This window comes from Desmodus rotundus, chromosome 11, assembly GCF_022682495.2.
Source record: "Desmodus rotundus isolate HL8 chromosome 11, HLdesRot8A.1, whole genome shotgun sequence".
In the NCBI taxonomy this organism is placed as follows: Eukaryota; Metazoa; Chordata; class Mammalia; order Chiroptera; family Phyllostomidae; genus Desmodus; species Desmodus rotundus.
This window is the reverse complement of record NC_071397.1, coordinates 25,769,125-25,796,992: the sequence shown is the minus strand read 5'-3', so window position 1 is coordinate 25,796,992 and position 27,868 is coordinate 25,769,125. Positions and strand designations below refer to the sequence as shown.

General features: G+C 32.3%; 1 protein-coding gene across 1 annotated transcript in view; it reads left to right on the top strand.

Moving 5' to 3' along the window:
* EYS (eyes shut homolog) overlaps positions 1-27,868 on the top strand; it is a 1,562,674-nt gene that overhangs the window by 163,839 nt on the left and 1,370,967 nt on the right. The window contains 2 exon segments of the mRNA XM_071219700.1: positions 218-1,174; positions 4,750-4,863. Of these exon segments, the coding sequence (XP_071075801.1) occupies positions 394-1,174; positions 4,750-4,863 (895 nt within the window). The 5' untranslated portion in view covers positions 218-393.

The window sequence follows — 27,868 nt, the reverse complement described above, 5'->3', positions numbered from 1 at the left end:
AATTATGTGATGATACCAAACCTTTTCATAATCAGGTGATTGTATGGGGCAGTATGGGATACAAACATAACAACCGCATTTTCCCTGGCCTTGTTTCACAAAGAAGGTGCCTGGCTGTTAATGACACAGTCCTTACAGAAAACAGCTAAGACATTTTTGTATCATTAAGTAATTTAAGAAAACCTCCAGTAACAATGTTCTATCTTTCTGTTTAAAGGGATATTTAAGACAGTTGGACCTACTGATTCTTCATCAATATCTAGTCATCAAGTTTGCTTGCACTTTGGGAATAACAAAGAAAACCAAAAAACAGTTCCCAGGAATTCTCTGAACAGAGAAGCAATATCCAGCAATATTGAAATCCCATGTTGAGCAATCATTTATGATATTTTCATGATAGATTGTAAAATACAGTTTCCTATAATGACTAACAAATCAGTTATGCTTTTAAGTCTGTTGGTTCTTCACAGCATGTATATGAATGGAAAGACAATATGTAAATGGCAATTGGTGAATGAATGGCATACACGGCCCTCATCATATGTGGTGAATTGGACACTAACAGAAAACATCTGCATGGATGTCTATGAAGATTGCTGGTTTGAGGACATAAATACTAAAATGAGTACTTCAGTCAATCAGTCTCTTCCCCAGATTTGTCCTTTGCAAATTCAATTTGGAGACATTCTTGTAATTTCATCAGAACCATCTCTTCAATCTCCGGAAATAAATTTGATGAATGTTTCTGAAGCATCATTCATTGACTGTCTGCAGAATACCACAACTGAAGAACAGTTACTTTTTGGTTGCAAGCTAAAAGGAATGCACACTGTTCATTCTAAGTGGCTGAGTGTTGGGACACATTATTTTATCACAGTAATGGCAAGTGGCTCGTCGCTTTGTCAGCTGGGACTTCGACTAAATGTGACAGTGAAAGAGCAGTTCTGCCAGGAGTATCTGAGTTCTGAATATTGCTCTGGGCATGGTAAATGTCTCACTGAGATTTGGAGCAAGACATACCACTGCCACTGTGAGCCTCCATTTTCTGGAACATACTGCCAGGAACTCGATGCATGTTCTTATAAACCATGTCAAAATAATGGCAGTTGCATTAATAAAAGTGAAAAAAGGAATAAACAAGGATATGAATGTATCTGTCACCCACCATTTACAGGTAAGACTACTTTAAAAATAACATTCTATTCATTAAAATATGAAAATAAACTGAATTTACAGTTTATAAACTGCTACTTACATATTTTTTTAATTCTGTTTTTTAGAATGAGCTAAATTTGGATTCTGAATATAGAAAAACCATATCAGACAGTCTCTAAAATAAGCTTTTTGCTTATTTAAAGATTTCTTAAAATACAGTATATATTTTATACTGAAATACCTATATTCACATCTTTCTCAAAATGCACTCAATTTCTCACTAAAAATACAAGAAGATTGGAGAAATATGTTTTAGTCACTCAATGAAATTTCCAAGCTTGTGGTTGTTGGGGTAAAAAAGTTCTGGGTAACAATGTGGAAATGAAGTGTGAATCTCATTTGAGGAATATAAGGAACTATGTGGTGTTGCGGGGGAGGCATTGGAGTTGCTTGGAAGAGTTGGAGAGGAAAAGATGATTTAGAACCAAAACAATGTTCTTAATGGATGTCAGTGTGGCACCTATAAATGATAGCTAGTACTACTAAGGAAGGAAAGAGCATGATATAATTAATAACTAATTATCATAAGCTAAATGAAAAGTAATAATGAGGTTGTAAAAGTAAGATATTTGTTGAGCAGGTGAAACCGGAGAAGGGTAATCTAAAAACAACGTAAACAATACTACTGAGACTGAAGTGAGGATTTGAGGGAACATAAACTACCTTTATTTGAAAGTTTACTAGGGAATTTGGGTCATCGGAGGGAAGTGAAGAGAAACATTAAGAATTGTAAGGAACATTTCAAGGCTGGAAATTTATGTAAAAGTTTCTTTAAAATGATAGTTTCAGGAACATGGCGTGGAGAATTGCAAGGATAATGGGTAAAACAAGGACGATCTAACAAGGTGAAATACTTTGTATGGTTGGCAATGATAGCATGAGAAAACAAATCACAAATTAGTAGCATATGTTGGTCATGAGATTGGAAGGAGTGGAAACAGTATATATGACTAGACTAGATTGGCATAGGGCTATAACTATAATTTTGTTAGGCAGGCTTTAGGAGATTTCAACAAAGTCTTTCTTCCATGGAGCATAGGATTACTCCTTTGGAGCCAAATATGAGAAGGCTGTGCAAAAAAATGTAATGGAAGAACTCAATGAACCATCATAAGTTCTAAAATTCATCCAAGCCAATGTTTCATGGAGGTTAGTCTCTATAGTAGGGAAGTACCAAGGCCATTTGAGAAGTTAATCCCAGTAATATCTACTAAATATCATCCCTTATAACTGGGATCAAATTGTCATTTGACTCTACTGTCCTGATGATAAAATATGTTGCCCTACTTATTCTGGAGTATATCACACAATTAAAAATAAGGCAGGTTAGCAAAAAAAAGTGAAAGCACTCAAAACGCTGATTTGGGATGAATAAAAAAAAGTAATTAAAACCTTCTAATCGTTATGCATATCTTTTAACCTGACCAAAGAATTTTAGAGAATATTTGATCAGAAAGTTTCTACCATCTATCAGAATATTGACATGTATAATCCTATGTCATGGACCATTATTTCAATAATTTTATCGTAAATGTAAAGAGTGATTTTTTTCTTACCCAATGCTTGTTTGTTAGAAACAGAATTATAGATAATTTACATCACTAATTTTAAACACCATAAAATTACCTAATAGTATTATTTATTTTAAAAACATTGAGAATATACCATTATACTACTTTAATTATTAATAAATCAATTTTAAATTTCATAAGATACACAAATATGTATCATGACTAATTTTTTCATTATTTTTCCATTTTATTGTTTTATTTTTATTTTTTATATTTTTATTTGCTTATGTTTTTCCTTTTTATTAAATGTATTGGGATGACACTGGTTAATGAAATTGTACAGATTATTGGTGCACAACTCCGCAACACATCAACAACATTTATGGTCTGTCCACTGCCCCAGGTAGAGTCTCCTTCCATCACCATTTCTCTTCCCAATATCTCCTCCACCTGCCCCCAACTCTTCCTGCCCCCAGCAATCCCTACATTGTTGTCCATGAGAATGTTCACTGTATTAGTTTGTGAGTGCTACCATAACAAAGTGCCACAGTTTGAGTGGCTTTATCAGCAGAAGTTTGTTTGCTGAGTTCTAGAGGCTAAATGTTCAAAGCCAAGCTATCTGCAGAACGGGCAGAATGGGTTTCTTCTTCCTTGTCCCCAGCTCACCATCTCCCTGAGACTTCACATTGCCTTTTCTCTGTGTGTGTTCATGTCCACATATTCTTTTCTTACAAGGACATCACTTCTAGTTGGTTAGGATGCCCTCATTTTAACTTTATCACTCTCCAAAAACCCTGACTCCAAATATTGTCATATTATGAGGCCCTGGGGGTTAGGATTTCACAAATGGGTGGGGGCTCATTACACTCCCTAAGATGGAAATAGGGAATGACCTATAAACATTCTACTGTTAATTTAGTTTTTATGTATGGGAATATTGTGGCACACAATTATGTGTACTTACATTTTCATTGTGTTGGAGGTTATCTGGAGGTCAATGGAGAAGACTTCTGAGGCAGGGATATCAGTTTATAAGCAATATGAAAGATGTCATTGATCATGGCAATAAACTTCTTAAAGTTAAATTAATAATTCAATTAGAATAGGGGGTGGGGAGTATTTTGCCAAATTGTGTATAACTGTTGTATAGTAACAACTTTCCAATTGCCATGCAATACAATTTTCTAGGAACATTCTTCTATGAAGGATATTATGAGATGATTAACTGCATAGAAAAACATGCTATGCAAGGTTATGGTATGTGATATAGTAAGACCATAATACTTTATATAAGTAGGATTTGGAAAGCTTGATGTACAAACAAGGGAAAGAAAGTGTAGAATTTATAATTTTGTGTGTAGCTTCTGAGATCCAAGCAGTCTTTTCTCTTATTTCCTCATAGTTTAGATGTTATTTTACTGTGGATAGAACACAACATCAGATCTACCCTCTTGAATTTTTAAGGCTATAATATATTACTATCAACAATAAGTAAAAGGCTATACAGCAGATCTCTAGAGCTTATGTATCTTGCTTAACTAAAGCTTTATGCCCTGGTTCCTCTTCAAATGGTATAATGTGTTTCCCATTTTTCACTTTCGAAGCATTATCCTGACTAGGTGGTATATATAAGACACAATGTATCGCTTTGTCACTGCAATGCTACCAGTGTACATTGAGGAACTGGCACTTGTATGTGCCATCTACTGTCAAAACATCATTAACAAATTCAAATTATCATGAAATTAACTGAAGGTCAAATATCAACAATCAGAAAAATATTTGATATGATAACAAGGGCCAGGAGATGGAAACACTTATGTAATATAAAAGTGTACCAAAACACTTTCAATTTAAATACATCATCATGGAGCAATATTTCGTAATTAGAATTACATTTTGTCAAAATGTTTATATTACTTATTATTTAAAAATTTGGGGAAAGTCAATGACTACAGTTAACTTTATATAAAATGAAAATATTTTGATCTAGTTAGAAATTAATTTACTTTCATTTTTGCAGGCATAAATTGTTCAGAAATAATTGACCAATATCAACCACATATCTGTTTCCATGAGAATTGGAGCAATATTACTGCAAATAGTTTCATTTGTGAGTGTGATGAACCATATTCAGGTAAAAATATGCATTTTTTCAGGTTATATATGCAAATAATTTTAATTTTGCCTTATTTATTTTCAGTTAAATTAAAATGTTTCATTTATTACTAAAAAATACAATTTTAGATTTTCTTTTTTTTTTGCATTGAGAAAGGTTTTTAATATTGTTCTTGTTTGAAAGTTAGAATTAGTAGTACAGATCCAGTTTTGCAAATAAATATTTTACAAATAGTTAATGAAAAGATAAACTTCAGCCATAAATCATGGGTGAAATGTTGATTTTTTTTTCTGGAAAGCTTTGTTTAATGGATTAATATAAGTGAATAAACATGGTAAAGAGTTTCTGAAAAAAAATTAAACTTATGAGAAAATGTCCTTTAAAAAAAAACACCTTATCAATAATGAAGTTCGTATAGCCCTACAATTTCATATAACAATTATTTCAACTATTACCTTACCACAGTCCTAAGAAAAAAATATGAAATTTAATAAAATAAAAACACAGAGGGTGAATTTTCTTAATCTGATGAAGAAAACATCACTGAAGGCCAACTTTTTTTTTTCAATATCCCTTAAAATATGTGTGAATCATATTAATACAATTTTAGATTTTCTATACTGACCTATTTTAGGGATAAACTTAATAAATCTATTTTGTTAACAAATGATTAATTATCCTGCTAAATATTCTATAATATAGCAAGAGTTTGGACAGCAGGTGACAAATTTTTATACAATAAGAAAATATATTTTGTTCTTAAATACTGAGATATTTTTCAAAATAGTGTACATTTTGCTGATAATTTGTATAGTCATATCTAACTTATTCCTTAGGTATGCCATTCCAGACAAATCCCATTTTATGAAGAATAAGTATTATTTTTTTAGTTTTCAAATGAATTTAAAGATGCAAAATGAAATCATTGTTTAAACCAATAGTTCTTAACTTTGATTAAATGCTGTAACAATGAAAATGTATTTAAACTATTACCCATACCTTTGAACTCTTCTACACTTTTCCATTTTCTGGGAAATATGGATGAACATCAGTGTACATGTCCTGCTTCAAAGTATCTTTAGGCAGTGGTATCTTTAGCCACAAATACATATCTTACAATCTCCTTTTTGGAAGTGAAACAAAATATGATTGCTTTGTTGAAATTATGATCTCCAAACTATGCTGAATGGTGATAACTCACAGTGTTTCCCTTGCAGGCCCTTCTAATTAAGTTGAGAGAGACTTGAAATTTCTGGTAGAGTACCTCAGCCTTTGGTCCCAAAAAGAGAGGATGGTAACCACAGGCAGTAAGAACTCCTTTATATGTGGAGCCTACGAACAAAATGGACAAAATTGAAACACACTCATAGATACAGAGAAAACTGAGGACTGACAGATGAGAGGGTGGTGGATAGCTCAGTGAAAATGGTAAAGGGATTTAGAGGTACAAATTTGCAGTTACAAAATAGCCATGGGGATTTAAAGCACAGTATAGAGAACATAGTCAATACTATTGTAAAAACTCTGTATGGAGCCAGGTAGGTGCTAGAATTATTGGGGGGATCACTTTATAAATTATGTAGTTTTCTAAACATTATGCTGTACACCTGAGACTACTATAAAATAATACTGACTGTCAATTGAAAAATTAAAAAAAAATTAAACCTTAAATTGAAAAAACAAGTGACCTCCACTCTATTCAAATGTATCTTTTCAGGACATTTTTCCTTTAATTTTTTTGTTTCCTTGAGACAAGTTATGAGTTGAAAAATGTTCTACAGTCTCTTACCTTGTTCTGCATACATGGTAATCATATGTGTGCAGATTTTCCTTTCAAACTGGCATTTTTGAGCAAAAGAAGTAACTAAAAGCAGTTACAACCAATATTTGAAACATTTACTTATTGATTGGGAATTTTGTTTCATTAAATAGGGAGGCCTATAAGGTAGTTTATCTAAAAATTATTTTTAAATAAAATTATTTCCAAAGCAAATAATTGTAACTTTTTGTCTATAAATCAAAGGGAAAAATTAAAACATACTTCATATTTTCTGAGTATTACAAAATAGTATAAGCAGAAATGATGTTTAGCCATTTATCTCAAATAGCATGTTGTTAGTGTATTTCTGAAGAATTAGTATGTTTCCCATATGATCTTATTATTTTAATTTTTCATGAAATCATCTATGCCCTTTTCAAAGTTCTATTTATTATTAATAAGTTTAAAATTATTAATGCCTCCAGTTGACTCTCCCTAATTATGCCATTCTTAGAAGAAACAATTTCTATTGTACTCATGTTGATTTTCTGTTAATCTCAAAGGAAAATGTAAGTGGAAAATATTCTCAATGCTAATTTTTGTAAAAAATACATACATGAAATATTTTCACTAGAGCCCTATAGTGAGGAGAGGGGATTACAGGAACTACTATAAAGGACACATGGACAAAACCAGGGGGGAGGGAGGGGGGTTCAGCTGGGGTGGGGTGGAGGGATGGGGAGAAAAGGCACACAACTGTAATTGAATAACAATACAAAATTAAAATTAAAAAATATATTTTTTCATTAGAGCCCTATTTTACTCTCCTCAGAATTCTTTTCTTTTCTTTTTTGGGGGGTTGTTGTAGGGTTTATTTAATTTTATTCTTTTAGTATTGTCAACTTTGCAATTACAGAGAAACTTATTCAGTGGAAAGCAAAGTAGCAAAATCAAAGCAAACAAAACACGGCACCATTCCAGAACCACTCTAAACAACGAATACTGTATCTTCCTCAAAGTAGTTGCACTTTGAGGGCATATTTAATATATCCCTAAATTGGAAATTTTCTAACCATTCAGGTTGCTTGAAAAAAAGAAAGTTTTAAAAAATTATTTATTCAATCTGGAGAAACCACATGTCTTTTTAACTGTTCAGTCATTCAGGAGAGATGAACACAAAAGTGAATTCTTTTCCTTTTTCTCAACACGTCCAAGTTGAATTGGCAATGAAGGTGAAGTCACTTTTCAGAGCTATTACAGAGCGCACGTACGGTATTATCAAATATAGTCTAGACTGCTAATAGCTTTGCAGCAAAGAAATGTTTCTATCATATGGTCCTTATCAAGAAAATTAAATAGAAGGATTGATAACTGGTGGATAATATTCTCTCATGAGCTAGCTTTTAAATGGGTCACACTGTTCTTCGTTTTATTGGGAACTGAAAATGGATGCTGTATCAGCAGTGTTTGTGAAAAATAGCACATTATCTGGAACTGACTAGTGGGGGTGGGGGGAAGTATATTCCTTTATAAATTAAGCCTCTAGCAGAACCGTAAAGTTTTTACATCTGACAGGAGCTTTATAACTCATCTACTCCAAGCCCCTTGTTTTCTATCTGAAAAAACAGACATCCAGAAATATTAAAAGACCAAAACATAACAACTCTGTAGTGTCAGAATTATAATTTAAGGGGTAAAAATTCCTGTTTCTACTTTGTCATTTTTCTGAATAAAACATAGAGTGGAGAAAGAGAGATAAAAACATTTATTTATATCTTATCTCTGGATAAGGGATAGAATTGTATCATGATGAAGTAGAAGTAGCTATTGTGAAAGTTTAATTTAAAGTTTTAGTCAAGACAGAATTATTTTCTTTGACAAACATTTTCAAAAATAATCCTCATAATTCCATTGAGTGTTTGGCCAAACTTAGGTACTGCAAAGGTCCAAGGGTATCCAAATTTTTGGCACCTCTGGACCACACTGGGAGAAAAGTTGTCTTGGGCCACACACTAAATACATTGTGACAGGTAATCACAAACATTCTGATAATGTTTTAAGTAAATTTATGGTTTTGTGTTGGGCCATATTCATAGTCATCCCAAGCCGCATGCGGCCTGTGGACAGTGGGTTGGACACGCCTGGTAAGCCTTCTCCACTTAATTCCATGTGGCTCTAGCACATAAATCTATCCATGAAGTACAGGATCACCCTTCATATTGTTTCCCACATGCCTAGCTATTCCAGAGCACAGTTATAATGCTTATACTCTTGTACACTTTGGACATATTGAATTAGTTTATTGTCTTCATTGCATTGTGAAGGAGTACACTTTAATGTCTTTTTAAAAATAAGTACAACTGACTAACACTTTCAAAAACTGACTTTTTGTGTGCTTAATATATTGTTTTTGATTACATTCTTGTAACCGATTTTCAACAACATGCAACTAAAAGTTAGGGGATTCTTTCACTAAAATGTCAAGACATCCCTGAAACACTTTGGTTTGTTTTCAAAGTCATTATTCAGAAGCTTAAATGTTACTAAAATCTAAATGTTAATGCATCATAATGAGAGAAAACACTCTACCATGTTAGATTTTTTTCAGTATCGGCTTTGTCAAAAAAATGTATTAGTGTGCCTATGTCTTAAATATTTAAAATTATTTGTGAATTTTGCAGCTCTAGATTCTAATTCAATTGTGGGAATATTGTAATATACAGGGTTCAGCATGAGTAATACCCCTTTTTATTACAAAATTATAAGCATGTAATTCTGTTACATAACAATATCACACTCAAGCACACCATGTGGCATTTTAGGTGAAATGTTCAAATTAAAACTGTAAATTATTACACCCATATTGTTACCCTACAACCACACTCAAGCAGGCCTTCTGCTCGACCCTGTACTTAAAATGTTATATACACACACACACACACACACATATACACACATACATATACATATATAAATATATACATAACATTTTAACACAAGAACAAATTTAGCTTTGAACATATTTACTATATTTTAAATAGCATTTCTAATATTATCAGGTATCTTACCTTCAACAGGATAAACTTGTAAGGTTATTTTTTTAATAAATTATATGGAAAACCAAACCATTATTTTTCAACGCCTCTGATTTTACTAGTATTAGTCTGTTGTGTTTTAATTGTATGTGAATTTATTCTATCCACGGAGCCAGCACATTTATAAGGATACTCTAATTTTTGTACGTAAAAAAAACCCCTGCAATAGAAGTTGAGGGAAATAATTTGGGGACTGTCATTTGATCTAATGGTGGAAAGAAGGGGAAGGGTTCAGTCAAAGAGCATGTATGAGTGACCCATGGACATGGACAACAGTGTGGGGATTGACATGAAAGCAGGATGTGGGCTGGGTGGAGGAGGGCAAAGAGGGAAAAGTTGGAACAACTGTAATAGTATAACAATAAAAAATTCTAAATAAATAAATAAATAAGACGTGCTTCACAGTGTGATATAATGGAAGAATACATTTTGCATGCGCAACTGACTCATCATTGGCAAGCAGTGTTCTAAAATAATTAATATTTAAAAAGACGCTGATGATTCAACTAGTGTGTGTCTTCTGGTTTTCATATAAATAGTGATGTCACTAATTCACTATGGAGAATTATGAAGAGTAACATAGTTTAGGGAAAAACTACATATTTCCTATTAAATTTATAAGGAAACAAATTTGAAATATTTTGTTAAACTGTAAATTGTTTCTTTTGATCTTATTACTTATTAAATATTTATTTAAGTAAGAAATAAATGTCAGCATACAATAAAATATGGAAATATTAGTGTATTTATACCAAGGGCTTTCATGCTATTTTTCTGTAAATGGATAGATGGTAATTATTTTAAACTGTCTGAACTATATGTTCTCAATTGCAATAACTCAGCTCCGTTGTGGTAGTATGAAACAGCCACAGATAATATGTAAATAAATAAATTTTATTACGTTCCACTAAAACTTTATTTACAAAAATAAGTGGAAGATTGTATTTGGCTCACAGTTCTGGTTTACCATTCCCTGATTTATATCATACAATAAATGACCAAATCTCTATACCAGGAACATATAGACAACTCTCTATAAATTCTATGATAAGACTACTCGGCCTCAATTTGTCTCTGATAGAAAACAGGGACACAGCTCATAATTTTCTGTGGTTCCTGCTCACCCAGCTTACTTGCAGATAGACCGCTTTCCACTCTCGGGGCACCATTATCAGATCCTTTTCCCCTGCCAACTGAGAACAGGAGTCAGCCTTTTGTGGCTGCTTGGGTCTTTAAAATCCCACAAGCTCTCCTTAAATGAGAGATACGTTTTGAATCTGGAAATGACTGGGAAAATAGAGGTAGATTATCACTGGTTAACTTGCTAGTTTATCCTCATGTTAAAATAATTCACTGCTTACATAGCTTCCACACTCCTAGAAAAGTTTAAAGAATGAAGTGGAGATTCGTTAAACACATCCCTGTTTATTTTAATGCAACTCTGAATAACTGCAATTGGCTAGAAAGCTCAGGACAAATGGAAAGGTCATAATTAGGCAGAACTGACATCTTAGCAATGTTCTGTTTTGCACTCCATGAGCATAAAGTGGTGCTATTATGGGCAAACTAGGATGGTGACCATAGTAGAAGATCTAGTAACTATAATACTTTGGAATATTTTGGGAACCTATTGCATAATTTTGAGACTTGAAGCCTTAGCCAAAAATGTACAAGAAACACCACCTTTTAAAACCTTATAAGTATGTATGTATATATGTATCTATGTATTTACCTATCTACCTATCCATGTACTTATCTAAATAGCCATCCACCTATCCAATTGGTTTCTTCGAAAACCTTCAAGAACTAATACATATATAATCTTATTGCCCACTGTGATGATCTGTGCATATAAGTATATATTATATGAGACATGGAACAGGATTCATAAGCAAGTTGAGATTATAATGTTTCAAAGAGTCATATTACAAGTCTGAAAACTTTATATTTCCAGTGCCTTATCAAACAGCGATTACTACTTAAGTTAACCTTTATGTCAAATTTCCTTTGCTCTTAAGTTTCAGTCCAAATTGAGAATTTTGGAACCCAAATTCTTTTGAGAAATTAAAACTATTATGCTAGAAACAGTTTAATGATTCAGTGCAAAGAAATAAAGTGTAGAGTACACCAATCCTATTTGAAAACTAGTCAGCCTTTAGAAAAAAAAATCCTGATTTTTAAGATACCTCAGATATTGTGGAGGAGTATGAATGAGAATAATTAGCATTGAGGTCAAATGCAACCTCAGTTATTGTAACAGTAAAATTAAAAATAAAAGGTCAAATCTAAAACTGTATGGAAATGTATTCTTCATTGTAATTCCAAATTTGAAAATGTTATGTAAAATTTATGTATCCATTATAAAATGATTTTCTCTAATTTTATAACTTTCTAAGGTTTATGGAAAAATAATGTATTTTTGACAGTTTGCTGAACCATCAACATTCTCATTCTATATATGATCAGTTTCTGACTTATTTTCAAAACTTTTCAGATATGAATTTGATATAGGAACAAGTGATTGTCAGAAAATAAACGTTTTAGTTTTAGTTAAGGACTGACAGCTACAAAATCAATTTTAGTCCCAAGATTCAAGAAGGTTCATTTGCAAGGCATGGTGGGATCTCTGTACCCAAAATAATTTAATGAGACCACAGAGCCCTGACCCGTGTGGCTCAGTTGGTCAGGCATCATCCAGAAAAGCAAAAGGTTGCCAGTGTGATTCCTTGTCAGGGCACATGCCTAGGTTGTGGATTTGTTCCCCGGTCAGGGTGCATAGGAGAGGCAACCGATCAGTGTTTGTCTCCTTCTCTTTCTCTCTCCCTTCCCTTCTCTCTAAAAATGTAAAAATTGAAAAAAATAAAAAATACAAACTTCAAAAAGAGAGAGACAGACCAGCATGGAACTAGAGCATAATTACTTTTCAGGATGTGATAACCTCAGGTATCATTTGGACTGGTAACCAAAGGTCCAATTTGACTAGTGAAGAGTGTAAGGCGTTTCATCAGCTGTTTAAATCAGAAAGTAGGCAGAATACATTTTGATGTAAAGTTGATTTCTCCATTTTAAACATATCTATCAGTGAGTAGAATTTATGGAGAACAGTATTTTGTCCATGGAAATAGGATGTTAGAAAGAGCTAAATCAGATATAACTTTTTTCATTTGTAATAATTATACTTTAATCCTATTTTGAAACTCACTTCTGATCAAGGTTGGACAATTTCTCCCAGTCAGTTCAACTCTAGCTCTAAACACCGCCATTTAGAGAATTGAACTATTCCCTGTTCTCATGAGTGTAATTAGTTAAGTATTGTGAGTAATCACATTACATAAGCCAACAGGCACATTACATGTGCAATCAACACTAAAGCTTAGCATTTATAAAATTGGGAATTATAAAAAAGATTAAAAAGGTGAGGAGATTGAGAAGTACAAATTGGTTAATACAGAATAGTCATGGGATATAAAAGTACAGCAGAGAGAATATAGTAGCCAAAGAACTTATTATATGCATGACCTATGGACATGGACAATGTTGTGGGGATTGCCTGAGGGAGTGGGGGTTCTGGGTGGAGGGAAGCGGGGGCGGGGGGAGTTGGGACAAATATAATACCAGAAACAAAATATAATTTAAATTTTAAAAATAAATTAAAAATTAAAGTTAAAATTATGACAAATAGTTAACTAATTTAACCTAATACTTTTAATGTTCTACATAATTTTTTAGGCATCAACTAGGAAGGAATTTATGTACTTTTCTCTGGATTGTTATTTTCACATTGTCAAACCTCATTTTGAGCTATTTTTTTTTTAATTCTCTGGTCACCATGATCATTATCAGCATTGGTGGTGACCTATAGTTTTAAGCTCTGCGTGATCCACGGTAATGTAGCCCTAACAGGCAAAGATCATGTATCCAAAGCCCACTCTGAGTGATTTCCTTTGCTGCCCTACTCCATCCTGACAAAGAACTGAAGCTTCCTTCTGATTAATGTGCCTTCTCATTAATCTCTCTTCCACTGTGATGAATCCTTCTTTGATTGATTGACAAAACAATGCATCCAAGTGTTCCCCATCCCACTGTAAATTGTCTCAAGATAATTTATATGTCTACTAAGTATGTAGTATATATTATTCATTTAATAAATGGCAATTATTAATAATTATGTGATCACAGAATGATCATAAACATTTTTTGTGTTGATAAATGAGAGCATAAATTGACTACAAATTTAAGGGATTAAATACTCAATAAGGTCTAAAATTTTGCTTAAGTTATAAAATATACACATACCAATTTAAACCTTTTAATTATTATTCAATAAATAAAATACCTACTACTTATTATGCACTTTTTATTATCAGAAAACAAGCCCATAAATTATAAAAATCATCCTATTTTACTTTTTGAAGAATTAATGGAAATGAAATTATAAATTACATTACTTAACTCTGGTGATATTGATCTTAAACCAATATGCAATGCTACATCTCTAGTTTATTCAGTGACAAATTAATTAAATATTTAATAATGAGGTAGTGTCAGTGCGTGTTTGTACAGGCTGACAGTGCTTTGAAGACCTTCAAAATCAGTCCGGCTTACTTACTTGGCCGTTTTTAATTTATCTATCTCTATTGATTTGTAGAAAGTAATTTAATATGTTCTAGATAGAAGTAATCAGTGATATATGTATGTTGGAAATATTTCTTTCAGCTGCTGGTTTGCCTTTTCATCTTTTCAGTTACTGGCTTGCTTTTCAAAATACAGTAATCCATGTGTTTTGATAAAGTTCAATTTATCTTTTTTCTTTCTTTTTATGTTTAGTGGGTACATTTCTTTAGGAAACATTTGCACATTCCAAAATCATAGATATGCTCCCATGTATTCTAGAAAATTTATAGTCTTAGCCTCTCTGTTTAGGTTGGTGATTCATTCAAAGTTACCTTTTGTGATTTTGTATAAGATAGAGAGCAAGATTTGTTCATCATCATTGTAGAAAAGTCTCTATTTACCCCTCAATTTGCTTGGCATCTTTGTCAAAATCGATTATATATTACATGTATGTGTGTGTATGTCTATTCCCATACTCTATTTTATTACACTGAGTTATTTGTCTTTCCTTTAGCCAATGACACCTTCTCCTGCTTAGTATAGATTGATATTAAACCTGAGGTCATGTAGTATGAGTCCTTAAACTTCTTTGTTCTTTATCAAAATTTGTTTGACTATTCCAGATTCCTTACAGTTCTCTATGTCTTAGAATAAACTTGCCAATTTATTTAAAACTTACTTTACTCCTAGTGTTTTATTTTGGAGTGTTTTGAATCTATCATTCAATGCTGGAAGGATAACCATTTAGCAACATTCAGTTTTCTAATCTGTGAACGTGACAATAAGGCTCCAATTTCTGTAGAACTTTTCTAATCCCACTTACCAATGTTTTATAGTTTTCATGTAGGGGAATTATATATATCTTGTTAAATTTATTTTAAGTATTTTAATATTTTGATAAATGTAATTGTTTTTAAATTCTTTTGTAATCATCTGCTCTTATATATAAATATACTTGATATTTCTACATCTTGTACTTTAAGTATATGATAAATGCATTTATTAATTTTAATATTTCCATATGCCTTAGAATGTTTATCTAAACAAATTTAAAATCTATAAATACAGTTTATTTTTATATGCTTATTTCTAATATTCTTCCTATGGATTTATTTGATTGTCTTACTGTACTGGGTAGGTCCTCCATACAATGTTAATAATAAAAGAACATTCTTCCCTTTTTCTTGATATTAAAAGAAAATTATTCAGTATTTCATCATTAAATGCAATGCTATCTGCAAGTTTTACATAGATATCCTTTGTGAAATGAAGAGAGGCTCTTTCCAGTCATAGTTTGTGGCAAATTTTTATCAGCATTGGATGATGAATTTTGTGAAGTGTTTTCACCTCACTAGTTGAGATGATCTGATGATGTCTCCTTATCCAGTTAATTCATCAATTACAGAGTTTTATAACTAATCCAACCTTGCATTTCTGGGGTGAATCTTAATTGGATGTGATAAACTATCATTTTTATATGCTCTGGGTTTAGTTGGTAATATATTTACCAGCTAAAAAAATTAAGAATTTTTTCAGTTATATTCATGTTGAATATTATTGTATAGTGTTCTAAAAATAGTTTCTTAAGGTAGATGTAATGTATCTGTTAGAATCTACTTTTGGAAAGAGATTGTATAAATTTGGTATTATTTTATTACATGAATATTTTATGTCAGTCACTAATGAAAGTGCTTGGCCTGTAATATATTTATTAGAAGGTTCTTGTAAAATTAAATCACTTTAGCAGATACAGAAAATTTATATTTTCCAATTCTTGTCAAATTTCAAAAGCTGATCTATTCAAGGAAGTTGTTTATGTCATATTAATGGCTTAATTTTTCAAATAATGTTTATAATGTTATCTTATTGTTCTTTTAATATCTCTAAAATCATAATAATATCTATTATTTATGATATCAATTATTGGCTTCTTTTTTTCTTTATCAGTCTTATGACGATTCCCTATAATGTTGATTCTCGATGTTACAAACTTTGGTTTAGCAAATGTATTCTGTTGCTTTCTATTTCACTCATTTCCACTTATTTTTTCTCTACAATTACTTCGGGTTTTACTTAATCTTGTTTTCTGCTTTTAACATAAAGACAATGTATTTATTTGACATCACTGTCTTCTGGACTTCATTGTTTCTCATAAAAAGTCAGTTAAATTTATATATTGTTCCTTTGATATGTTTTCCCCAACTGATTTAATAATATTATATTTTAAATGTTGACTATACTTCCCCTAGCAGTGACTTTCTTTTTTATTTGGTTTACCTAGAGACCACCAGCCTTCTAGGATGTGTAAAGTAATACTTCAAAATATTTGTCAGGGTTTATACCATTATATTACATTATTTTTCCTGTCAAAGTCTCTTTCCTTTCTTTCTATAATTGTACATATGATAGACACATTATTTCCCTCCTTGTCACTCTGCCTCTATTCATTTTACTTCAATCATTTCCCCTTTTCTATTCCTCACATTAATTCCTTTTCACATTTGTATTTTGGTTTACTAGAAGCTTTCAATTCTGTTTGGTTTATTGACTCTTCAAGGGCTTTGTGTAGTCTGTGTTTATGTGTGTTTTAAATGAAATTTTGTGTTTTCTCTGAGACGGTTCCACTGAAAAAGAAAAATGCTATTTCACCAGTAACACAATCATAAATGTCAATATTTCCTTTGCACTCTGTCTTGGTTTTTTTTTTTTGTTTTTGCTTTGTCCTTTTTTAATCTCCAGAACTTTTCTCAGTGTGTGTTGAAATCGGTAACATTGCAAGGAACCTACAGGGACCTTCAAGTAGATCATGTAATTTGAAATATCAAGTATCTATGATTAGGCATAAATATTAATTTCTGGCAAATGGATTATGATTTCACTTTACCTATTATGGTAATTATTTTTATTTATTTTTTTGTTTTTTGTCTTTTTTAAATTTTTTTAAATTTTTCTTCAGTTACAATTGTCTGCATTTTCTCCCCATCCCTCCACCCCACCCCAGTCAATCCTACCTCCCTCCTCCACCTCTACCCTCCCCCTTGATTTTGTCCTTGTGTCCTTTATAGTGGCTCCTGTAATTATTTTTAAATGAGACAACTATAAATGAGGCAGATTCAGTACATGGAAAACTGTCAGAATGCTGAACATTTGTGGAGAGAGAATTGAGTAGCCTTAATAAATACATAATATCTTGTGCAAATAATTTTACTTAGTACAACCAACTTCATTTTCTAAATATGTCTTTGTAGACACTGCTTTCTCAAAACACTCTACTTTCTCTTTTCTTATGTTACATAGCATAAAGATGGATATGAGAGTTATGTGAGCTTGGTTATTAGTTTCTACAATAGTTATAGAAGAATTTTAGACATCTAATCTTCAATTACTTCATCTACAATATGAAGAAAATATAGCATACTTTTATTGCTTGCTCTGTAGAATGAATGAAATAAGAAATACAGTATGGATGTGGTTAATATAGCATTGCCATTAGAGTTAAGCAGACTTGTGTTCTAAGACCAGCTGTACAACTCCCTGGTTCTATGACCTTAGAACATTATTTAAAGCTCTCTAAATTTTAATTTCCTGATTGGTAAAATTTTGAGAATTATCAATACTCATCTCATGGGGTTTTATAAGGATTAGATGAAACAGTCCATGTTAAGTACATACTTAGTAAAAATGGCAGATACATACTGAGCATTAAATTAGTGTAGCTATTGTTACTTTTGCTTGTTTGACATAACAACCCTTCATCTATTGTTATTTCTTCTGTTTAACTAATATATTCAAATCCAGACTCCTCATTTTTTTAACATTCAAGTATTTAGAGATTTGTCTTCTACTTATTTTTATGAACTTACTTTTCATTATTTCTCTAAACAATCAGTTCTAGTGATTGTGTCGTGAACAAGTCTTACACATTCACATTTTCTCTGTGGTTGCTCATAATTTTCTTCTTCTCTAGAGTGAAGTCTTCCTTCCTTTCCCTTACTTCTCCAAAATTAATTACTTTTACTCCTCCTGCTGATGTACGGTGTCTTTGGCAGCAAGGCCTATTATCTAGTCAAATTTATAGTGCCATTCTGTAGCAAATGTAAGGTATTGAATAAAAGTTTCATAACCACAAAAATCAGAGATAGGTGGTTTTTCTTAATCCTAATGGAATTTCAAACAATTTTGATTCTCTTCTGACAGATATACCCTTGAATAGGTATGAAGCAATATTTTTTCCATTCTAGAGTAACAGGGTTATATTTGAATTTTGTACAATATTTTTGCCATATATAGAAAGAAAATAATCAGTTTTAGTTATGTGTTTTATTAGGACACTAGAAGTAATGATGAAAAAATACACCCTCTTTTGAAAATGAGAAAATACAATCTTGGGACAAATGGTCATGTAGATAATATAAATACCTGCTCATCTTTGACTCAGAATGTGTCAAATTTTCATACCAGTTATAATGGCTTGTACTAGAAACCAAACTCGAGGAAAAAACTCAAAAACAGTCAAATTCATGCAGACTGAATAACATGTTATTAAACAATGAATGGGTTAACAATGAGATCAAGGAAGAAATAAAATAGTTTCTGGACACAAATGAAAATGAACACACAACAGTCCCCAAACCTATGGGACACAGCAAACACAGTCCTGAGAGGGAAGTTCATAGCAATACAGGCCTACCTAAAAAAAGATAGAAACATTTCAAATAAATGACCTAACTCTACACCTATGAGAACCGGAAGAACAACAACAAACAGAGCCCAGAGTGAGAAGAAGGAAGGAAATAATCAAGATCAGAACAGAATTAAATGACATAGAGACTAAATGAACAATTCAAAGGATCAATAAATCCAGGAGCTGGTTCTTTGAAAAGATAAACAAAATTCACAGCCTTTAATCAGATTCATCAAGAAAAAAAGATAGAGAGAGGAGACCCAGATAAGTAAAATCAGAAATGAAAAAGGAGAGATTATAACTGATACCCCAGAGATACAAAGGATGTAAGAAATAACTACAACTATATACCAAGAAATTTGAAAACCTGGGTGAAATGGATAAATTTATAGAAAAATATAATCTTCCAAAACTGAATCAAGAAGCAGCAGAAAGCCTGAACAGGCTAATAACAGCTGCTGAAATTGAATCCGTAATCAAAACCTCCCAGCATACAAAAGCACTGGACCAGATGGTTTCACAGGAGAATTTTACAAAACGTTTAAGAGGAGCTAACCCCTATCCTTCTCAGACTATTCTAAAAAATTCAAGAAGAGGGAAGATTCACAAATTCTTTTTATGAGGCCAGCATTATCCTAATCCCCAAACCAGAAAAAGACACAGCAAAGAAAGAAAACTACAGGCCAATATCGCTAATGAACATACACACTAAACTCATTACAAAATATTGGTAAGTGGCATCCAGAAGTACATTTAAAAGATCATACATCATGATCAAGTGGGATTTATCCCAGGGATGCAAGGATGGTATAATATTCACATGTTAATAAACATAATATATTACATAAACAAAGACAAACATCACATGATCATATCAATGAATGCTGAAAAAACATTTGATAAATTCCAGCTCCCATTTATGATAAACACATTCAGAAAAGTAGGAACAAGGCAGCAAACCTCAACATAATAAAGGTCATATACAAGGAATCTACAGCCAACATCATACCCAACAGGCAAAAACTATAAGCTTTCCCTTAAAGATCAGGAACAAGAAAAGGGTATCCACTTTCACCACTTCTATTCAACATAGTATTGGAAATCCTCGCCACAGAAATCAGCCAAGAAAAAAAAAAAGACATCCAAGTTGGAAAGGAGGAAGAAAACTGTGATTGTTTCCAGATGACATGATAGTGTACATAGAAAACCCTATATACCCCATCAAAAAGCTACTCAACCTAATAAGTGAATTTGGCAAAACAGCAGGATACAAAGACAATATTCAGAAATTGAAGGTGTTTTTTACACCAACAATGAAATATCAGAAAGATAAATTAGGAAAAAATCCCATTTACTATAGCAACAAGAAAAATAAAGTAACTAGGAATAAACCTAACCAAGGAGGTAAAAGACCTGTATTCAGAAAACTACACAACACTGAAGAAAGAAATTAAGGAAAACACAAATAAATGAAAGCATATACCATGTTCATGGATTGGAAGAATTAACATCATCAAAATGTCCATACTACCCAAAGCAATTTATAGATGTAACATAATCTGTATTAAAATACCAATGACATATTTCACAGATATAGAAGAAACATTTCAAAAATTTATATGGAACCATAAATGACCCCAAATAGCCAAAGCAATTTTGAGAAAGAAGAACAAAGTATCAGGGATCAGAATACCTGATATCAAACTCTATTAAAAGGCCACTGTAATTAAAATAGTCTGGTATTATTCTCATAAGGATAAACACATTAATCAATGCAACAGAATAGAGAGCTCAGAAATGAACTCATGTCTCTATGGTCAATTAATATTCAACAGAGGAAGCAGGCACCTAAAAATGAGTAAAAATAGCCTCTTCAACAAATGGTGTTGGGAGAGATACACGCAAAAAAAAAAAAAAGGAAACTAAACTACAAACTTACACCATACACCAAAATAAACTCAAGATGCATAAAAGACTTAAATACAGGTCATGGCACAAGTAAGGTTCTAGAGGAGAAGACAGGTAGAAAAATTTCAAATATCCTGCACAGCAATTTTTTCACCCATATGTCCCCTACAGCAAGGGACATAAAGGATAGAATAAACAAATGGGCCTTCATCAAATTAAAAAGCTTCTGTATGGCTAAAGAAAACATCAGCAAAATGAAAAGGGAACTAAGTGTGTGGGAAAATATATTTGCCAATGAAACCTTGGACAAGGGTTTGATCTCCAAAATATATATAGAACTCAAACAACTCCACACCAGGAAGATAGACAATCCAATTAAAAAATGGGAAAAAACCCTGAACAGACACTTCTCCCAGGAGTACATACAGGAGGCACATAGACAAGTGAAAGGATGCTCAACATCACTAGCCACCAGAGAAATCAAATTAAAACCACAATAAAATGCCACTTCAGTCAAAATGGCCACCATAACCAAATCAACAAACAAGTGCTGGTGAGGTTGTGGAGAAAAGGGAACCCTAGTACACCATTGATGGGAATTCAGCCACTCTGGAAAACCATGTGGAATTTCTTCAAAAAACTAAAAATGGAATGGTGTTTGACCCAGCAATTCCACTCCTGTGATTATACCCTAAGAATCCTGAGTCACCAGTTCAAAGAACCTATGCACCCCAATGTTCATAGCAGTGATATTGACAATGCTCAAGTGCTAGAAACAGCCTAAATGCCCATCAGTAAGTGACTGGATGAGAACACTGTGGTATATTTACACAAGGGAATACTACACAGCTGAAAGAATTAAAGAATTCCTACCCTTTACAACAGCATGGATGGACACAGAGAATATTATGCTAAGTGAAATAAGCCAGGAGATCAAAGACAAATACCATAAGATCTCATCTATAAGTTTAACCTAATCAGCAATACAACCAAGTGAGACAAATAGAACTAGATACATGGAATTAAAGAACAATCTTACGGTGACCAGAAGGCAGGGGGGAGGGGGATTATGGGGGAAAGAAAGGGAAGGTTCATCAGGGAACATGTATAAAGGACCAATGGACAAGGACAATGGGGTGAGGATTTAATGTGGGAGAGGGGTGGAGGGCAGGACAGAGGAGAGCAATGGGGGGAAATGGGGATAACTAATTGAAGAACAATAAAATATTTTTTAAAAGTGAAAAACATTTAATAGCTACTTGTAGCCTTGTAATATTGAGTGCACTTTCTCCATCTGTAGAACTTAGAATTGGCTATCATTAGTGACAAATGTTTTATACATTCCAATAATAATGCCTATACAATTGTAATTATTTCCCCCTTCTGATTCATCAGTTTCAGTGACTTAAGAATCATTTCATGCCTGCCTGAAAATGATTTATGTGTTGTTTCCTATATTAAGTAATCTCTGTGGGTGTAATGTATTTTAATGAGTCCTAGAAATCTGAAGTCTGCATGTTTTCATCCTTTGTTCAATTGAACAGGTGTGGCAATTTGTAGAATTCCAGGCAGAAACTCTCTAATTACTTCATCTTAGGACTTTGAAATGTGTTTTATGGGGCAAAGTCATAAACTTATTTTTTAGACAAAGAACATTTTGAACATATGGCTTCCACTTTTATTTAATGAAGAAAAAGAAATGAAAATTTAAAAAGTTGAAATTACCAAATGTTTTACCTTTATCCTACAAGTATTTTTTTTACTTTATTTTGTCTTTGTGATTCAATAATATTAGTTTCACATTTTGGCTATAAAATCCCAATGTAAGAATTACTAAAGTATCATTATAAATAACCATTTCAATAGGTATGATCATACTTGATTTCATTAATATGCTAACTTGATAACAGCGATTAAAAAAGTCCAGTGTTTAAAACTCTACTTAACTGTGAACAAGTGTGCCTTAACAACTCTATCAACTTCATGTTCTATAGGTTCAGAAGTAGTTTTGGAAAATGCCTGAGGTAGATTACCATTTCCCAATTCAAGACAAATATTTGCAAATAATTATTACACTTTGATATGACATTGTGACATAATTCAGTGGCATTGATCACCAATCCAAAGTTTACCTCTACAAATAACATGAGATAATAAATTAAATGAAGATGAACATTTAAATGACATTGTCGATTAAGTAAGTTTGGAAAGAAAATACAGTTGACCCTTGAACAATACAGGTGTTAAAGATACTGTCCCCAATATAGTCAAAATTGTGTGTGACTTTTGACTCCCCAAATCTTAAATATTAATAGTCTCCTGTTGACTGGCAGCCTTTTCAATAACATAAAAAAATAACACATATTTTGCATACCATATCTATTATATGTTGCATTCTTATAATAAAGTTAGGAAAAAGATAAAGAAATGTTATTAAGATAATCATAAGGAAAAGAAAATATATTTAAAATAGTACATATTGATTGAAAATAAATTTGCATATAAGTGAACCCACGCAGTTCAAACCCATGTTGTTCAAAGGTCAACTGCAGTTTATTTTTCTATCACTTACTCATTAGATTTTATTCTAGTGTGCCATAGATTTACCTATCTATGGAAGATCCAAATTAATGGCTATACTTCATATACTGGATATACCTGAACTTAGAACTTGTAAGGAGCACCTTTCATGGAGTTTTCTTCTGTTTTGAAAAGAATTCGGACAGCATGCATCATGGCAGATGCGCGTACCATTTTGTGTTTCAGGACTGAGCTTTCCCTTCCGCTGCAGGGTTGCAAGGAACGGAAGCTTCACTAATTCTGTCATGCCTGCTTCTTGGGCAGCAACTGCTGCTGCAAGATAGCAATCCTCATATGTTTCCCCTGGAAAATTGTTCCTTAAGTCATTGCTATGAACATGCATTATATTTGTGTAATGCAGAGATTCATTTACTATGATGAGAATTGCAGAGCAAACATCAGTTTTAGCTTACTGAATTCATGTCGTCAATTCTACGATATTCCAAAGTTACTGATGATTATGAGTCTAGGACACCGTGCTTGAATAAATTAAATTAATAAAGATATAATATTTGGGAGGTGTAGAAGTACTAAAATTTATAAAATGAGTCTAAACTTTTAGTGTGCTATAACAACATATGTCATGGAATTACTTTCACATACCAATAAATTTTGGATCAAATCTAAGATGTTAAATTCAAAAATTTGCCTCATTCTTTTCTTCATTTGCTCATAGGAAATTTACTATCTGGTACATATCCTCAATGAAATGTAAAATTATTTTTAAATGAATATATTTATCCCTTATAGAATTTTGATCATACAGCATTATGTATAAATTTAGCCATATAATTTTGACTTTCCAAGTTTATTTTAGAACTCTGAAACATTTTTAATAAGTAAACTTATTGTTCCACTGGGTGTATATAAAGAAGACCAATGGCAGAAAGCTTGAATAAGACTAGCATCCACAAAGTGAAAGAGGCACCAATTCAGTTGTAACCTGGGAAAGTTTGTATTTGTGACCGAAACTCAAGAAGTCCTAATTGTATTTGTCGAATGTTTTGACATTTGTACAATGTTTTCCTATGCATGTGTCATCCAATTCTTACAGCTTACTCGATTAGGAAATAAACATAATAATCATTAAGTAAGGTAGATACATAGGTAGATAGGTGGATAGATAGGTAGATACATAGATAATAGATATATAGGTTATAGATCAATAGATATAGATACATATACAGGGAGGGGCAAAGGTAGTTTTATAGCTGTTCGTATGGAAAATAGTACAATAATTAATAACTAACAATATAAGAATAAACTCTGGGATTTGCATACTCTCAACTGTAAATATATACATATTCAGAAAGTTAGCTACACAGTTCCTAACTGGGAGGTGGTTACTTCTTCCCAGATAGACATTGTAACCTCTCAACAACATTTCTTTTGAATGTTGATAAAACATTTTAGTCTGAAAAAAGTCTGACTTTTATCAACAGCTTGAACTTCTTGGTTTTCTGGTCCACAATCACAAGCATATTTTCTTCCCTATGCCTTTGATCTATATGCTTCCCATCCTCAGACAAAATACAAGGCTTTTAGTTGACATGTTAGTTGGTGTTATTGGCTAGAATGTTACCCTCTCTGAATGACATTGGCTTTCACGACCTGGCACTGGATTCACATCAAGCAGTTAGAAGATTGAGTTGTTATCACCTTTTATGACCTAGCCTTGGTAGTAACATCCAATAATTCTTCTTATATCCTATTTGTTGAGGTTGTTATAAAATCCCACTCAGATTGCAGGGCAGAGGGAGTATTCTGTAAGACCCTGTTCAGTTGAAAATATTGCTGCAGTCATTTTTGATAAGCTACCTAAAAACACTTTTTAAAAAGTCTTTCATACTATGAAACCTAGTGCATTCTGAGCTTTTTCTTCTGCAGCATGCTATAGAAAAAGCTGCTCATTCTCTGATGTGGCATACACCATGAGGCCATTTTTGCTTCCTCTTACCCAACAACTGCATTTACCAAACTCGTTTTTTAGCCATTTGTCTCAAAATCTTCTCCTTCTTTGAACTCCATGACACGTTGTACCAGATTTGCTGTTGCTTTTAGCATTGCCATTTGCTGTCTTCTTGGTTCCTCATTAATTGATAGAAATGGTACCTAGTTTATATCCTCTCTTTCCGTGACACATTCTGTCATCACCATTTTAAAATCTTATTTTGCATCTTTGACTTTCGTAACTCCAAGGAGCATCACAACCATTTCATGTCAGCAACTCCCACCCACAAAGATGCCAAGAATCTTGTCATTATCCTGAAGTACCGTTATCATTTTAATTTCTCACTTTATAAATTATTCTACATTTTGTTTTTGAGCTCAGAGTAACAAGAAAAAAATTTTCCTGAGCAGGTAATTTGGTTTGATAGAAAAATAGTTTTGTTTTGAGTTCAAGGACTTGGATATGATCTCATACCAGGTGTTTACTAATCTTGACCAAGACCCTTCATTAACTTTTCTGAAACTAAGTTTATTTCATGCACAATAGTTGAGAACAAAAAATAAAAGCAACATTATATTGAAGTGTAAGTTAGATCTTGTATGTAAAATACAAATACTGTTTCTAGCATCCAGAAGGCACCAGATTACTGTCAGTTACCTCGTGCAAATTGTTTTGTTCTTCCATAACTAATTAAAAAACAGGTGTTACTCTTCCATTATGAGCTATGGTGCATATAGTTAGCTTTGCATTATTCAGACTGTATGTTTTTTCTGTTCCTGTTCAAGGTTACTGAGCACTGATGGAGAAAAATCCAACATTGTCTGTGGCTTCACAATGCGTCTGTGGTTTTCAGACTCAACAGCACTCTCAGTACTAACCTCCTTTTTCTTTTAAGTACGTAAACAGGAACTTCTCCATTTATCTTCTGCTACTTTTCTGAAACCTCCACCTTTTTTGTTTAACCTCTATTTCCTAACGTCACCCACCCCATATCCATGCAGCAGATAATTTTTATTTTCTACATGGAAAGTACATATCCAGTATGATATTCATCAATTTGTAACTGTTATTACTTTTTATTTTATCCACATAATTCCTCATTTCCTTTCCTTTAGTTGTACTTACTTTTATTTGTCTATTCATGATATCATTGTGATCTGGATTTTTCCCCTACCCACAGTGTAATATAATATTTGCATTTATCCAAGTTAGATTTATTATTTGATATGTATTTTAATTTCTTAGAGAATTATGCTCAATTCAGTTTTCTTGCTTTATGGGGGTTGATTACTGATGAGAAGAAATTATTTTACTTGATAAACTCTTGCCACCACTTATCAAAACATAGTCTAAGGCTTGTAGGAGTTTGGGCCCAGGCAAATATATTTTGATTTTTGGGCATACAAGAAATACCAGGTGAAGGCAGATTACTAAGAAAGTATAAAGGCTCGGAGAAAGGCAATATTATAAAAGATAACACATACAATAGCCAATCTTGGAATTATATAGGAAAAAAGTAATACATTTTAAGTGAAAAAGAAAAGTAAAATCAATCAATTAGTGACATCGAGTGATTGTTCTCAAGGGCAGTACGATTAGTTCTTTAGTGCTTGTCATTCTCTGGTTTGGACCGCATCCCTTCTGTCAGTTTTGCCTGTAACTGAAATCCCATATTTCTACGAACAAGATAACTTATATTTCCATTTATGTGTTATGTGATTAAGCACCATATTCTAGTGAAATTCAAGTAAGTGTGAAGACGTTATAACCAATGAAGTGTTTTTCAAAATATTCAAGTCATATTATTCAAAGTTTATTATAATTTATAAGCACTTGTACTGAAATTTTGAAATCAAAATAAATTCCAGAAACATTCTTATGAGAATATGTTTCTGAAAATGTAATGATAGCACTTGTTCATCTTAGATATAGAAAACAGAATTTGATCACTGTTGTATAATATCTTTCAGGAGTAAATGGGGATCTTTTAAACATACTTATATTTTTCTGGGGTGATTATTTTTACTAAACCTAGATTGAGTTCAGATTTAGACAAAAAATAAAGTTGTATTTTATCTACATATTTATTGTACTATTTCTTTCTAAGGATCATCCAACTCTTGGATTTTGTTTATGAGAAATAATTAAACAAAGACATATTCCAGTATGTCTCTGATTACCTTAAAAGTGCATGAAAATTGGCATATGATATTAAAGTTTATGCAAATAATGTACTATTTATTTAATAATTGAATAATGAGAAGGCAAGATATATGGTGAATAAGTGTAATTATCTACATTTAACCATCTATAGAAAGATTAACAGCATAAAACATAGCAAAAATCATCCAAATCTCTTCTATCATTTAGGTCATATATTTAGTTTCTGATTATCTCTCATTTAGAGTTAAAATGATAGGAAAAATCATATA